The following is a 15,364-nucleotide window of genomic DNA, read 5'->3' as shown; positions in this document are numbered from 1 at the left end:
ACGACAAATCATCCCCCTTCTCTTAGTTCGCTACCGTTCATTTAAAATTTACACTTTCAATCGCAATTTGATAAGAAAAAGAAAAGAAATATTCCACCTTTAAAACTTACCACGCATCGCAGGTTCGTCGTCGACTTGAAATTTTAACGAGCTTGCCCTTCTCGAGAACCTCAAAACGTGCCACATGTCGTCATTCAAACCCTGTCCGACCGTCAAACTCTGAAAAAAATATAAGGGAAAAAAAAATGTTATACCAGTGATAAGAAATTTATCATTTTATTATCCCTCGATGAATTCTTATGCAATTCTTTTTAATAGCACATGTAAATAATAAGCAGATTATTATTTCTTTTTGTATTTATTTATTTATTTATTTATTCATGTTCTGATTCGAGAAAAAAGTTTTTGTATTTGTATTTTATTGAATTAGTTTTATATTTCTCTAAATCTTTTCACGCATTCGTAAACAGTTTTTCATTTTTATTATAACGCTTTTTCTTTTCCTTATAATATTAATTGATATTATTACGTCAATCAGAGTCGACGTAAATTGAAAAAAAAAGAAAAGAAAGAAAACGAGAGAAAAACAAATAACATTTATAACATCTATAATTATATTCTGATACGTTATGCAACCTCGTGTGCATCTTACAAAAAGAAAAAAAAGAAAAAAGAAACGAAAGAAAGAAAAAAACAAAAAGACAGGAAGAAAGAAAGAAAGAGAGAAAGAAAGTGATTCATAAAACCGGTCATATTATTATCTACACGAATAATAACGAAGAAAGGTAATAAATTTATCGTATTGCGATAAAGCATGGGATAAAAATTGTAAGTAGACATTTTTATAAAATCGCTTGAAATATACAAGTCATATTGACTGTTCGGATAAATCCAGCGTTAAACTAGAATCGCTTAAATTTCAAGTTTATCGATAACGACGTAACACTTGTTAGGTGATAACGTTACAAGCTAAGAATCTATGTAAGAGAAAGAAAGAGAGAAAGAACGAGAGAGACAGAGACAGAAAGAGAGAGAGAGAGAGAGAGAGAGAGAGAGAGAGAGAGAGAAAGAAAGAAAGAGAAAGAAGGAAGTGGTGAGAGTAATCGGTCGTTAAAGAATGAAAGGAGGTCGTTAAATATTTTCCAGGTCCTTTTATCGGTTGGCCACTTTACACGTTCGCACGATTCTCGGATTATAGGTATTATTCGTTGGAATATTCGTTGGCTCGTAGTCACTCGCTTACATTATTTGTCGGAGAGAGCTAGTAGCGGATTAAAGGGAGGTCGCGGCGTTATCGCGTGCTGAACGGCGAACGTTTAATTTCCGTTCTCTGATTTTTACCGATATTCCTCGTTTACATGCGCCCATTGCGTCTACCTTCTACGTATGTATGTATATAGATATATAGAGGTATATATGTACGTATCTACGTCTCGTGTATTGAATTGGTATGGGTGATGCGCTTTGCTTAAATACCGAGGAAATTTCTCCTGTAGAGAAATTGACGATCGAAATTCGTGAAAAAATTTTGATCGAACGATGACGATGTTGATGATATTATAAAAATAAATACTAGAGATAGTCCTTCAATCGAGCTGTTAAACTCCTCCGAGTAATTTTTTCACTAGTCAACTTTGAGGATATCGTTCATTCTTAAAAAAGGAATTTTCTAAATGCATCTACTTTTTACATTGTACGTATTTTAATAAGTAAGATAGAATTATCGTTCTATCGGTAAGTTGTTAACTCGGATGAAAGTTTTTAATTAGCCAATTTCCAAGAATATAATTCATTCGTAATAAAAACAATATGTCGAAAAGTGATACAAAAGATAGATAAATAAAGTGTTTCGCGATGAGGAACCATCTTTGTAAATAATACAGTTACCCTTTTATTAGGAATGCAATTAAATTTTTCTAACGAGCGAATACATAATTCGTTTACTCTAATTAACAAGTTAACAGGGTATTAAGGTACTCTGGTTTTTGCTTCGTTAATATTAAGAGAGATTAGTTAGAGAAGAGTGATTCATTAATCGATGGATGCAATTACAACGGGACTAAGATCGAAGTTAAAAATTGTCTTTTCTGCTTCTTCTTCTTCTTCTTCTTCTGTATTTCTTTTTTATTATTCAACAGTTTAAAGCTCGATGAAGGACATCGTTTAAGACATTGTTCCGAAATATGTACGAATCTCAGTCAGTTTGGCCAATAAAACGTCCATCTTACATTAGAGGATGCTCGATAACAGTGACGTAGAGCTGACGTTAGGTGACAAACGTGCGTCAGCCGGTGGATGATACATGAGCATCGTGTAGCCCATAGCGTTGTGGCAGGCGGACAGCCGTTGCAGGAACAAACAGATAGTGACGAGTTGTCCAAATTTATGAGGGTTTAACCAAATGAGTCTGGTCGTTCGTGAATGGTTTGTCGATGGCTACTGTTTACCCTTAACTTTACCAATCGATGTTGATGTTGTTAAAGCCAATGAGACCGGTCATAAAATATCGTCGAGAGTTTTCATACGTAAATTACGTCAAAAGAATTTAATGCACGTAATAATAAAGGATGACTGTTATCCCGTTGGAGAGAACGATGGATGAGTAAACGTTACATTACGTACGATGAATATTTTCGAAGAAAACCATTTCGAAAATATACCGAGTAGAACACGTGCGTTTCAACGTTGATTATGGTATTATTATTATTATTATTATTATTATTATTATTATTATTATTATTATTATTGCTATTGTTATAATCATTATCATCATTAACTTTTCATAAAATGTTACTCTCGACATATCTCAAAGTTCGCTCGATGCATTTTGGAGGTCATACGGGAAGAGACACTTTTTTTCGCTTCTTCTTTTTTCTTCTTTTTTTTTTCTTTCTTTCTTTCTTTTTTTTTATCTTCTTTTTCCCCCGGGAAAAAATATCACTCAAATAAAATATCTTCTCTTTGTTCAACAATTTATCAGGCCATTCTCGTTTCTATTGTTTTTCATCAAACGTTTCGATATTCGCGCGATAGATTGATACGAACGAACGGTGATTAACTTGTTAACCAAAGAGATTTTCGTTCGGTGAGCATGAAACGTAGGAAATTTATTTTGATTGAAAATAAATAAATCGTATCGATGAAGAAAGGAAGTTTTGGATGAATAAATAAATAGTAACGAGAATAAAGAACAATAAAATGACAATGATTTTTTTCTGTATCTTTTTTTCTTTTTTCCTTTTTTTTCCCCTCCCTTCAAATAAAACGCAACGTGATTTATTCGTACAGATCGATCAAGTTTTAATTTGTTAAATAAATCCGTATTAAAAACCATTTCCATATTCCCGACATAATTTTTTTAATTTTTATAGTTAATTATACAAAAGCGATAAAACCGATGATTGTTCTTCAAGTTCTACGTAGCTCTGAGCGATTTCGATCATCCGTTTTTTTTTTTTTTTTTTTTTTTCATTCGCACGTTTCATTTCGATTAGAAATTTTTCGCGCGTCTATATATACATACACACACACATATATATATAATATATGTATATGCATACGTTCATACGTCGTTCGTTCGCGCTTGGTTTCGATTTTGTTAAATTTTCGTTTAACATCGCGACTGCCTCGGGTATTACGACGGGCAGATAGCGGTAATACCTATATATTATTCTCTCTCATTTCGGATTCTCTTTAACGTTGTTCGAATTACGTGCTGAATAAATCCAACAGTTTTTGTGTGGAAGCGAGAAACGAAAATAAAATTGCCGCTAGCTAGGCCAGGTAGATAGGTAAATAGATATCTACCTATCTACCTATCTATCTAACAAACAGTTTTTATAAGCTTCATCGAGCGTTGATTTTCAATGGTGGTAGAAGAAGAAAAAAAAAGAAAAAGAAAAAAAAAGAAGAAGAAGAAGAAGAAGAAGAGGATAGCTCTTTCTCCGGATAGCTAACGTGTCGCACAAAAAAGTGTTTGCTGCTGCCGCTACCATTGCCGTTGCTACCGTCACAACCACAGGTACCATGGAGAATAGAAGAAACGTGTGCGCACTTTTCCATGCCGAGAGTGAAATTACATGGAAAGTCTATCGGGCGAGCGGATATTACGATTTCTCTTTTCTGAATATCATTGCCGTTTCTCTCCTGGGAATAGGAAATCGCAGCCCGTTTATGCCGCATCTCGAACATCGTCTCGTCATCTACATATAGACTACGTGCATACTACTTGTATATATGTATATATATGTTTATACATATATATATATATATATAAAATATATAGATACAGGTATTGTCTTTTCTTCGCGAATTTTAGAGAAAAGAAAGAAGAAGAAAAGAAAGGAAAAAAAAAATTCTTACTCTCGTATGCGATATTATTCGAGAGAGAGAGAGAGAGAGAGAGAGAGAACGAAAGAGAGACTATCGGAATTGTTCATACATGAAAATTAGTATCGCCGATTCTCCTGTTTTTCGTATGCTTTTTTAAAACTCGGAGCCATCATAGACACATACACACACACACACACACACATATATATATATATATATGCGTATATTCGTACGTATACGTAAAAACGAATAAAGGTGGTACGGGTGCGCAATAAAACAAGCGCCATCGAGCATTCACATTTTTTTTAATTCTTCTTTTTTTTAATTTCTTTTTTTTTATTCCATCCCCTTCACCTTTCCCCGCTTTTATTCGCGATAGTGATCGAAGCTCGCATGGAGATTCGTTTTGTTTTATTTCCTTTTTCTTCTTTTTTTTTTCTTTCTTTTTTATACGTATTTTTTTTTATACGTATATGTGTGTACGTATGTGTATGTTAGCACGCCAAGTGTCCACCGTTTTAACGGAAAAATATTTTTCATGGCTGAGTTTCTCTGTTGTGCATATATATATATATATATATATATATATATATATATATATATATATATATACACATGCACACAAGAACATATTCACACATATTATACGTAAAGAAACTTACGTGTATATATATATATATAAATATATATAGATTCTCCAAACGTTGAAAGGGTGAAAATTGAATTTAGTATTGAACATGGACGTTCGAATTTCGATTATCTTTCAATAATCAGGAGAAACGGATGAAAGCATAAACTGAGATAGAGAATATAGAGTGACAAAGAGAGTTTCTAATTTTGAAGTTTGCAAGTGATTAGCAAAGTCGGACGTTTCGCCTTTAGGGTAATTATAGAAAGCAGCGCATTAAGGGATCAATTATTATACCATAGGATTATCGGAGACCCTATAGGCAGAATAGCGAGAGATCGAAATGTTATCGACAATTTACTTGGACGTTTTGGTCGCCATTGCCCGACGGCTTCCCTTCAAGTTCTACGTTTCCTCTGAAAATAGCTTCGAATCTTTGCTGATCTACGTACATACATACATAGATACATACATTACATACATACATATATTACATACATAGATAGATAGAGTTAAATGGCTTTCGAGTAGAGGTACTTCATCGATTCGCGTTTGGTCTTCTCTCTCAGACGTCGTCTTCCGACGTTTAACGTCGGAAAGATTGAGAACTTTGATGAACAGTGTTACTTACCTACGTGTTATCGATATTCCACAATTTCTAAAGTTTGAACTTCGTCAATGAACGGGGAAATATTCTCACGATTATCGCGATAGTTTCGTAGAATATTTGCTTGATGCTTTAATGCAACGAGGACGTACGTAATATTTATTATCTTTGCTTAACCTACGTTTTATCGTACAATGAAATATTGTTCTTGGTTTTGTTAATCGAATATTATTTTTATTATAATATCCTTCGTAATATTCAATAAAGTCAGTAAGGTTTGGATAGGACGATTTTAGTTTTTTATCGAAAGTTTAACGAACGATTGATTTTCTACGAAATTATTTGAGATTATATAAAAATCCTTTGAGATCCGGGATCTTTATGTTTTTTTTCCGTATTACAATTTAAATATATGTGATCGTGTGTGTATGTGTGGGTGTGTATATGTGTATGTGTAGATATATTTGTATGAATAGGTATATCGTGGGTGTGTCAACTTTGCTACCGTTTGCTATTTGCTAATGACTAGTTGGATTGACTTGAAATTTATCCCAGAAACGAAATTTCGTGCAAAGAGAAATCTGAAATAATTCCTGTAGGATTTGATGTCCGATTTAAAAATGATTGTATTGCGAAAAACAGAAAGGTTGATGTACGTGTATACATATATGTATATGTACATACATGTAAAATCGTATTTGCGAAAGGAGTGATAAAAACTCTAGAGAAATATTTGAAATAATATTAACGATTAATATGCGAAACACCAACCTCGGTTGTGTCTATCACGAAAAAGCGAAGCTGAGCTACGCAAACGAGTAACGTTGATTCATTTTCCATTCGCTTTAATTTTTTTGTACCTTTTGTTTTCGACCTTTCAAAGCTATACGTACTTATGTACAAAAGTAAAAGAAGAAAGAAAAATAAAAATTATAATAATAATAATAATAATAATAATAATAATAATAACAATAATAATAACAATACATTTTTTCCTTCGAGATTTTAATTACACCGTGATAAAAGTTACGACGGATTTTAAAGGCAAAGTTTAGGTAGAAAATAGCATTAGTTACGATTTTCGTACTCATGTGTTTTGCATCAAACAACGCCACCTGTTTCTGATACGTTATTTGCAAGCAGGGTTTGCAAGTTCGCGGTTGTTGTCGTAGCGAAGGCATCGAGTCAAACGAGTGTTCTTGTACGTTCTATCGTTGTACGTATATACATACGTACGTACGTATGTATGTATATATGTATGTACGTACGTAGGTAGGTACTGTACGTTTGAGTAAATATCAGGTGTAACTAATCTACAAAGGCGTGCGCGAGTGGCTTTGCGAAGTCATCCGATGAAACTTCCAGAGGGAAACTTTGAGCCTCCCCCATCAACTACGATAGGTTTAAGGGAATATTAATGCGCGTGACAAGGTAGGATATCACGCGTGCCAACTATACGCGTGAATCTACTTCCGGCTTAAAACGAAAATGTTGCGTGTAAATTGCGATAACAAAGACAATGAAAGAGAGAGAGAGAGAGAGAGAGATAAAGCTAGTAAACGTTCTATTTGTATCAGTATTATGAAATATTTTTACGTAACGAGAGAAGAGTGAGGAACAAAAATATTTGATAGAAATATTGAATGACTTTATGGAATATCGAAGCGAATTTGCTGAAAATGTTGAAGCACGATTACGTTTAGTGGAATCTATTTCGTCCTGAATATTCTATTTTTAGAGTTCGCCGAGATTTAATCGTGAATGCAGAGATTTTCATAGGAACAAGTAATTAGTAGGAAGAGAGAGAGAGAGAATATTTGGTCTGTAGAGATGCATTAGCGCGCATCTCGACCACTTAATTAGTCGTTGAAAATTTCATGCTTACATTAGGTCTCTCGCTATTTTCGCTAGATCGATAATGAACGTTCCTTTGGTCGACCTTTAATACATTCTTCCTATTCTTTCTTCGTTCTTTGTTCTTTTTCCATTTTTCTTTTTTCTTTTTTTGTTCGATTACTTTCTTATAAATGAATAGAATCGATTATGCGGAATGTAAACGGTGTTGGATAGACGATAGAGAAATTTTATCGTCGATGATCATCACGTAACGACGTGAAGACACATCTGTCGAAGATATATAACAGATAGTTTTCATTGATGAACTATTTATACTTTAGTTTTGTTTCTCTCTCTCTCTCTCTCTCTCTCTCTCTTTCTCTCTATACGTGCGTAGATGTTTCGTTTAATATCATATAAGTAAAAAATTGTAACGAAATAAATCGATTAGAATCTCAAATTAGAATCAATAACAGCCTACAAAAGTTTCTCCTTTACGTGCTTGCAATAAGATAAAAGAAAAGAACCAACAATGAAATCTTTTTATGAAGTAATAGATTATGTACGAAATGTTAACAAAAAAAAAAAAAAAAAGAAAAAGAAGGAATGGGAAAAAAAAGAAACAATTAGCGTGATCGATAGAAGTAACAATTAAATTCGAGGTATCGTCGAGATATCTCTCGGATGGATTAGAAATATTATTAATTGTTCGTAAAACGAGATAGAGTTTTGAGAAAAGGAAAAAAAAAAAGAAAAGGAAAAAACGAAATGTACGAACACGGACGTGGTTGTATTGTCAATGACGACGACGACGACGACGACGACGACAAAAATGTAATCCTATTTACGTAAGCACGTTCCCGTTAATCTTTATCCGTTCGATGTTACCCGCCAGAAAGAATATCGCTTTTGGTGAAGATGCGAGGCCGACGGACCGCTAAGATCCATTTACTGACTAGAACTTTGCTCCTTTGATGTATTAAGTTAACGTCCGAACGGTGTGGCGACCTACTCTTCTTCTTTTTCTTCTTCTTCTTCTTCTGCTTCTTCTTCTTCTTCTTCTTTTGCTTCTTTTTTATTCTTCTTGTCGAAAGAGAGAGAGAGAGAGAGAGAGAGAGAGAGAGAGAGAGAGAGAGAGAGAGAGAGAGAGAGAGAGAAAGAGAGAAAGAGAGAGAGAGAGAGAGAGAGAGAGAAAAGGAGAAAGAGTATGGCGCACTTTTCTAACAACGCTAAGAGTGCTTTCAACTCTTCGAGCTTGCTTGGGACGGTCCAAGAGCTACCAACGAAGATCTTCCTAAATTATGAAGAGAGACGTGGACCGGAATGCTCTCGTAAAATCGAGTTAATGCTTCTTCGAACGTTACTACCACTTCGTTTCTTTTTTTTTTGCCTCTTTTTTCTTTTTTTATTTCTCTAATACTCTCTCTCTTTCTTTTTATCGATCTATCTATCTATCTATCTATCTATCTATCTATCTATCTATCTGATGATGTATCTATCTATTCGTCTGTCTGTTTATCTGTTTGGCTATCTCTCTCTCTCTCTCTTTCTCTCTTTCTCTTTCTCTCTCTCTCTCTCTCTCTCTCTCTCTCTCTCTTTACATGTATTATATATTATATATATAATAATGTTATATCGAACAAACGTTTTAATTCGATTCGTTTTTTTGAACTTCAATAACCCCATCAATAATTAAATATATATAGCGACCGTAAAAAATATTGTATTGATATCGTTAAATTTAATTTAACTTAGAACAAACAGTAATACAAACGTGAGATAAGATAAAAACTGTTTAATTAGACAAAAGGTTTGATAAACTTAATTTGCCTCGAATTAATTAATTTGCGAGGTAATGCGAACTTTTTTGTATTTATTCATTACATCTATGCACTTGTTTCGATCAACTCAGTCGATAAGAATGTTAAAGTTATTTTTATCTCGTTCATTTGAACAACAATAACAATAACACATATACAGAGACATCCGAAATATTCCTTCGAAATATTCATAACTCACTTCAAAAAAGATTTTAAAAATAATTTCGTAGACTTACCTTTTCCCTGTCGCCGATATGAATGAGCATTTTAGCTTTGCCCTCTTCGAGGAATATTTGCAAACGATCACTGCTATTTTCTAAGCTCGTAGCTATCAATAGACCACGTGGCCTGGTAGTTTTGAAACGTACGATGACTTCTTCGGCTTGGGTTCTCGAATCATCCGGCATCAGTGCGGTCATTTGTTGAGTCCCGTTTAAATGTAGAGTCGAAGCGTCTGAAAGAAACGAAAAATAATTAAATCAAATCAAAAATAATAGATCATTCGGGAGAATTTATTTGCTACGAATGGATATTCTATTTTTTAGAAAATCGAGTTAAACGGTAATGTCATTAAAGTTTTCTTTTTTTTTTCGTTGAGCCAACGCTCCGTTGCTAAACTCGAACTTTTTTCAGAAAAAAAAAAGAGAGAGAGAGAGAGAAGATAAAACAAATCTACTAACGAATGAATAGAATGAAAGGAGAGGGTACTTACCCTTTCCACAAGTAGGTCCGGTAAATGGTGTTCCGGTACAATCGCAATGGAATCTGTTCCAACCCTCGAGACAATATCCACCGTGCATACAGGGTTGTGAGGAACAATGTAGGGATGGTTGCGCGTGACAAGCTGGCCTCACGGCACCTAACAAATCGTCGTGAATTTCCTCGTTAAATCGATCTATACCACATACTAAGACTACGACGGGACTTCTGTGATAGTGGCCACTCGAGTCAGATAATGGCTCCTATATTCCATGTTGAATTTAATTTTGACGAGTACCACTTGAACGAGATGGCCGCTCGAGTAGAGAGACGTCCTCGTTCTACTCGAGGGAGGAGTGTATTAAAAAAAAAAAAAAAGAGATAGAAAAGATAGAAAAGAAAGAAAAAAGAAAGAAACCAATGTAAAGTGTACGAGAGCAGAACTAAGAGAGTAACGAAAACTCGCAAGCTGCGGTGTCCGAGTGGTTAAGGAGTCAGACTCGAAATCTGATGGGCTATGCCCGCACAGGTTCGAATCCTGTCCGCAGCGAAAATAGAGGGGAGAGAGAATATAGCGATTTTTTTTTCTCTCTTCCTTTTTATATAATACATTTTCTTATATTTCCTTAAAGAGAAAAACTTAAAAAGAAAAATTTGAAACATCGAGCGAACTTTAATCGTTAATCGTTAATCGTTAATCGTTAATCGTTAATCGTTCGATAGATAGAAAAAAATAAAATAAAAGGATTAATTTTTGCGATACAAGGATCAAACATACGTTGTCGTCATTGAAACGTAAGGATTTCAATTCGAAGGAATTATAAATATGTAGATATTTAAGATATCTTTTAAATCTACTCACCCGAATCTTGTTGCTGTGCGTATCCAGCGATGTCGACGGGATGACCATTAATAACGAGATCTCTCATGCAACCAACATAACCCTGTCGCAATGTACCAGTCCATAGGACTGGTGGGACCGTCAATGGAGCGAAGGGTGCTCCTACTCCACCGATGTAAAGCAATCCATCCAAATCGAGTTGGGTTGAATCACCTGACCGAAAGAAACGTACTTGATGTTCGATCGCTCGTTATGAAATTCATAGGAACGTTATGTGCTTCGTGGTCGTTTCTTTTGAGGAATCTGCGCGTTCAAAAAAAAAAAAAGGAAAAGAAAAAGAAAGAAAGAAAAAAGAAAAAAGAAGGGAAGAAAGAAAGAAAGAAAGGAAAGAAGAAAAAGGGTAAAAGGAAAGAAAGAGGGAAGGAGAGGGAGGAAGAAAGCGTTCGCGCTTGAAAAAATCAGATGAAATTTGTTCGTCGAACGGCACTTATATGCTTCCGGTTGAATTCGCAACGAATAACGAAAAGAGGGTAGAAGAGAAAGAGAGAGAGAGAGAGAGAGAGAGAGAGAGAGAGAGAGAGAGAGAGACTGAATTGCTCGTAGGGAGAAATTTAAAAAACTGAGAAATTTCCAAACAAATTACCTCTCGTTTAATTTTAAAAGTCAACGACGATCGACGATCGATGAGAGGGCTTGAATACGCGTAGGTTGAGAATTTTTGGCCTAAATCGTGTTTCTCTGTTATATTTTCAGAATTATTAGACAAATCAAGTAGCTCGTAGTTTGTCGAATTAACGAGAGATTCGAGAGGCGGAGTCGATTTTCCGTCTCTTTTTTACCCCCTTTCGACGAAAAATACAAGTTTCGAATAAATACTTGATAGTCTTGTCGTCGAGTTGTCTTTTCTTTTTTCTTTTTATACTCTTCTTTTTTTTTATATATTGTTTCACATTTTTTCTTTTTTCTTTATTATCCTTTCATTTCCTTTTTTCGAGTGAACGAGTGTTAGTAAGAGGACGAAATAAAAATAATAATGAAAAAAGAGAGAGAGAGAGAGAAAGGGTGGAAATGGGTCTTCGTAAACATGACGCTTGATGCGCAAACGCGATTAAAAATCTAGCAATTTTTTTTTGCAAGTAGACCACGCTCTCGATAGTTTATAGTATCGAAGGATGAGGGTCGATGGATAAAATAAATTTTGGAATGTCGAGAGATGTGGAAACTTATCGATCGGGTTTGCACCCTCGATTCGTGCCAAGCGCAAGGGTGTTAGATAGTTCGAAGAAGAACCATCGACTTTCTCAAGTCAGTAGGGGTTTACGTGCCGGTATTATTCAGAGAAACGCGAGCTTGACGAATGAAAGACATACCCGGAAGTCTCGGGAAGTCACGAAACTTGGTTGGTAGGTATCCGGGTGGTGGTTACATATACGATGGGCTCAACGTTTACAGAGAAGGTCCGTCTTTCAACGATGGCCTCGCGAAGGAGGAGACATCTTGGCGATCGTCAAGGAGGAGGACTTAAAGGAATATGGAGTAAGATGTGAAGTGGTAGGTCGAGTGTGTACGAGTAGAAGGATAAGAGGAGAATGAGGAGGAGGAGAAGAGGAGGAGGAGGAGGAAGAGGAGAGCTGAACAACCCGATATTCCTTCTTGCTAAAGTTCGAGCGGTAGGTATTATTCGAGGCGTAGACTAGTGTTGAGCTACGATGAAGGACCTACAGCCGGAAACTCCAAACTTCCTGTTTATTTATAGGTTTAATAAAGCCGTGGAAAGTCCACGAAATGTACTTCGCGTCCTCGTTCGCCAACCTCTCGAGTTTGGAAAATTATTAACGGCATTTGTTTCCCAGGTACCTACCGACCAACCGTTCGGTCGTTGTGTCTTCTTCTATCTCTTAATTAGCGAAGTTATATATATATATATATATATATGTGTGTGTGTGTGTGTACTTATATTTCTTTAAAAGGAAAGAAGAGTAAAAAAAAAGGAAAAAGGAAAGAGAGAGAGAGAGAGAGAAAGAGATAGAAACATTTCAACAGAGTAGAATTTACAAAAGAGAAAGTTCTATTACAAACAAAAAATTTGAGAATCGTCGACACCCTTTATGTGTATGTACCTTTAAGAGTCTCGCGAGAAATCGATCGCGTTCCTCGAAGCTAGGCACTCTCCCAACGCAGAGTCATTTTTCAGTGCTGGCTACTGTCTGGCCGAGCGAGAGCGGTTGGCTAGTTGCTCCAACAGATAAGTGTACTCGAGCGTGTAACTCTGAATTACGAGTGCCTCTTTTGCCCTTTCTACGTTCTACCTCGTCTGTCTGTCTGTCTGTCTGTCTGTCTGTCTGTCTGTCTGTCTGTTCGTCCGTTCGTTCGTCTTTCTATCTCTATCTTTTTCTTCTTTCTCTTTTTATCTCTTTCCGTTCTTCATTCCATTCCGTAGCTCGTCGTGGTCGAAGAAACGAGTGTTACATGCATGCTGGGGATATGCTTTAGCGATAAAACACAATGTGTCTGACAGAGGACACTGGGAAAAATTGATTTACGATTCGTGTAAAAAAATAAAAAAAAATAAAAAAATGAAAGAAAGAAAGACAAAAGAGACAAATGAAAGTAACATCACCTGGTGTACGAAACTCTACGGTAGAGTCATCGACGGTGACACGACCATCTCTGTCGACTCGTCGTAGGGCCACGTCATGCCATACACCATCGTCGACTCGTTGCTTCGATGCTCTCACCTTTACGGATCCGCTTCCAAGATCGGCATGGAGAAAAAGATGTCCACCTAATATCTCGAATGCGAAGAGATCTTCCTACGAGTGTGTGTAACGTGTGCGTGCGTATGTGTGTGTGTGTGTGTGTGAGAGAGAGAGAGAGAGAGAACAAAAAGAAAAGAAAATTTATTCAAGTATTTTTTTTTCTTCTCTTGAGTTCCATTACATCCCTTTGTCTACTATCGTCATTATGTAATAATAATTTTTAAGTTTTTTTTTTTTTTTTAAGTAAGACATGTATTGTTATCTTTATTTATTATTATTTACACGATTGTGTGATAACGTATTCTCGACTTTGCAATAGTCGAAAATATGCACGATGTGTTTATTCTTTTTTTTTCTCCTTTTTCTTTCATAATAAACGAATCGAAATTATTTTTAATATCAAAGAGTTAAAGCAAGGCAGAGGCAACGAAGAGGAATTGTCCATTTAAAAAATGATGAAATTATTTACATCCGTGGGAGTAATGTCCTCAGGAGAATATCCTTATGAAAAATGAATCACTTTAATATGTAGCAATAAAGTAAAGATTTACTAGCTTACTTTGTAAATTAGTGCTCACTGTTTTCTAAAGTAGGTTAAAGAAAGGATGCTATTTTAAAGTTGTGACGGGTGGTCCGACACTGCCGTCACCTATTTTAAAGTTTTACCGCACGTTGATAGAATCACTAATAATCTTTACTTTATTTTATTAAATCGTTACATACATACATACATACATACATATATACATATATGTAATATAAATTATAAGAAAAAAATTATATGATTATATATATATAATTATAACAAAAAACATAATATAAAATATAATATATATATAAAAAGAAAAAAAAATTATAAAAAAAAAAATTCGATTTATATGAAAAAAAAAAAAAAATCAAAAATTTAGACGAAATGCGAATCGACAAGTTCTTTGATAACAAAATGAGGAATTTCGAATGGATTTCGAATATATTTCGCAAAATTTCGATGACGTTTCTTGTCAAAATAATCCGAGCGGTATTGAACTGCGGTACGAACTGCAGTCGAAAACGCATTCCCTTGTCATCGTTGGTCATAGAAACCGGCCTAAAAGTAATTTAATAACTGGTGCATAAATTTCGAGCTTTTCCCAACGCCTATGCGTCCTTTTCCTCTCAACCGATGAATTCGCTTGCTAGCTTGTCCGCCAATGTGAATTTTATTGATACCGGTTATAAAACTTTAGAGAATCATTTATGAATCGGACGATTCGTTCGCTGCACTCGCGGCAATTTATTGATTTCACGCTGGGCCTGTTCGATTCTCTCATTTTCTCTGCACACATATTTTTTCTCTCCCTTATATTATTTTCATTCATTTATTCAATCGTTTATTTATTCGTTTATTTATTTATTTATTTATTTATTTATTTTTTTATTTTCTCTAGATCTCTTCTCACTTCTAAAGATATTATCAGGTTAAATAAGAAGAGACATTTAATCAGTATATATCAGACACGTTCGATTAAGATCAACCTTTCATAGCAAATCTAATATAATATGTAATTTTTACACGGATGTCGATAGAAAAGTGCGTCAATCTGAATTTATCGCTCGTAATAAAAATATTCATTTACTTATTCATCAAATGATCACATATATATATATATACATATATCTATTTATATATGAATCGAGCAGGTTACATGAATAAAATTGCTCAACTCTCGACTAACGGAACGAGATGTTGTAATCCGATGAAATCGTAATTGATATCAAATAATTAAGACGATGTTAAAGTGCACTAAGATTAAGAAGGATAAATTTAATAAATTCATTTTCCTTTTCGAATGGTAAAGAAAA

The 15,364-nt window shown here is 34.9% G+C and overlaps 1 protein-coding gene and 1 non-coding gene across 10 annotated transcripts in view; one reads left to right on the top strand and one right to left on the bottom strand.

Moving 5' to 3' along the window:
- Positions 1–15,364, bottom strand: part of LOC127065699 (neurexin-1) — a 287,672-nt gene that overhangs the window by 68,227 nt on the left and 204,081 nt on the right. For all 9 annotated transcript variants that reach the window (XM_050998448.1, XM_050998442.1, XM_050998444.1 and 6 more), the window contains 5 exons: positions 13,384–13,576; positions 10,785–10,976; positions 9,936–10,082; positions 9,460–9,677; positions 111–219 (listed from right to left, as the gene is read on the bottom strand). In XM_050998448.1, coding sequence (XP_050854405.1) covers positions 111–219; positions 9,460–9,677; positions 9,936–10,082; positions 10,785–10,976; positions 13,384–13,576 — 859 coding nt within the window. The remainder of the gene's footprint in view (positions 1–110; positions 220–9,459; positions 9,678–9,935; positions 10,083–10,784; positions 10,977–13,383; positions 13,577–15,364) is intronic.
- Positions 10,391–10,472, top strand: Trnas-cga (transfer RNA serine (anticodon CGA)). The gene has a single exon. It is a non-coding gene; the product is annotated as a tRNA-Ser (tRNA).

The sequence above is a fragment of the Vespula vulgaris genome, chromosome 8 (assembly GCF_905475345.1).
Source record: "Vespula vulgaris chromosome 8, iyVesVulg1.1, whole genome shotgun sequence".
Lineage (NCBI taxonomy): Eukaryota > Metazoa > Arthropoda > Insecta > Hymenoptera > Vespidae > Vespula > Vespula vulgaris.
Note: the sequence above shows the minus strand (reverse complement) of the source record. Positions and strands in the feature narration are given on the sequence as shown.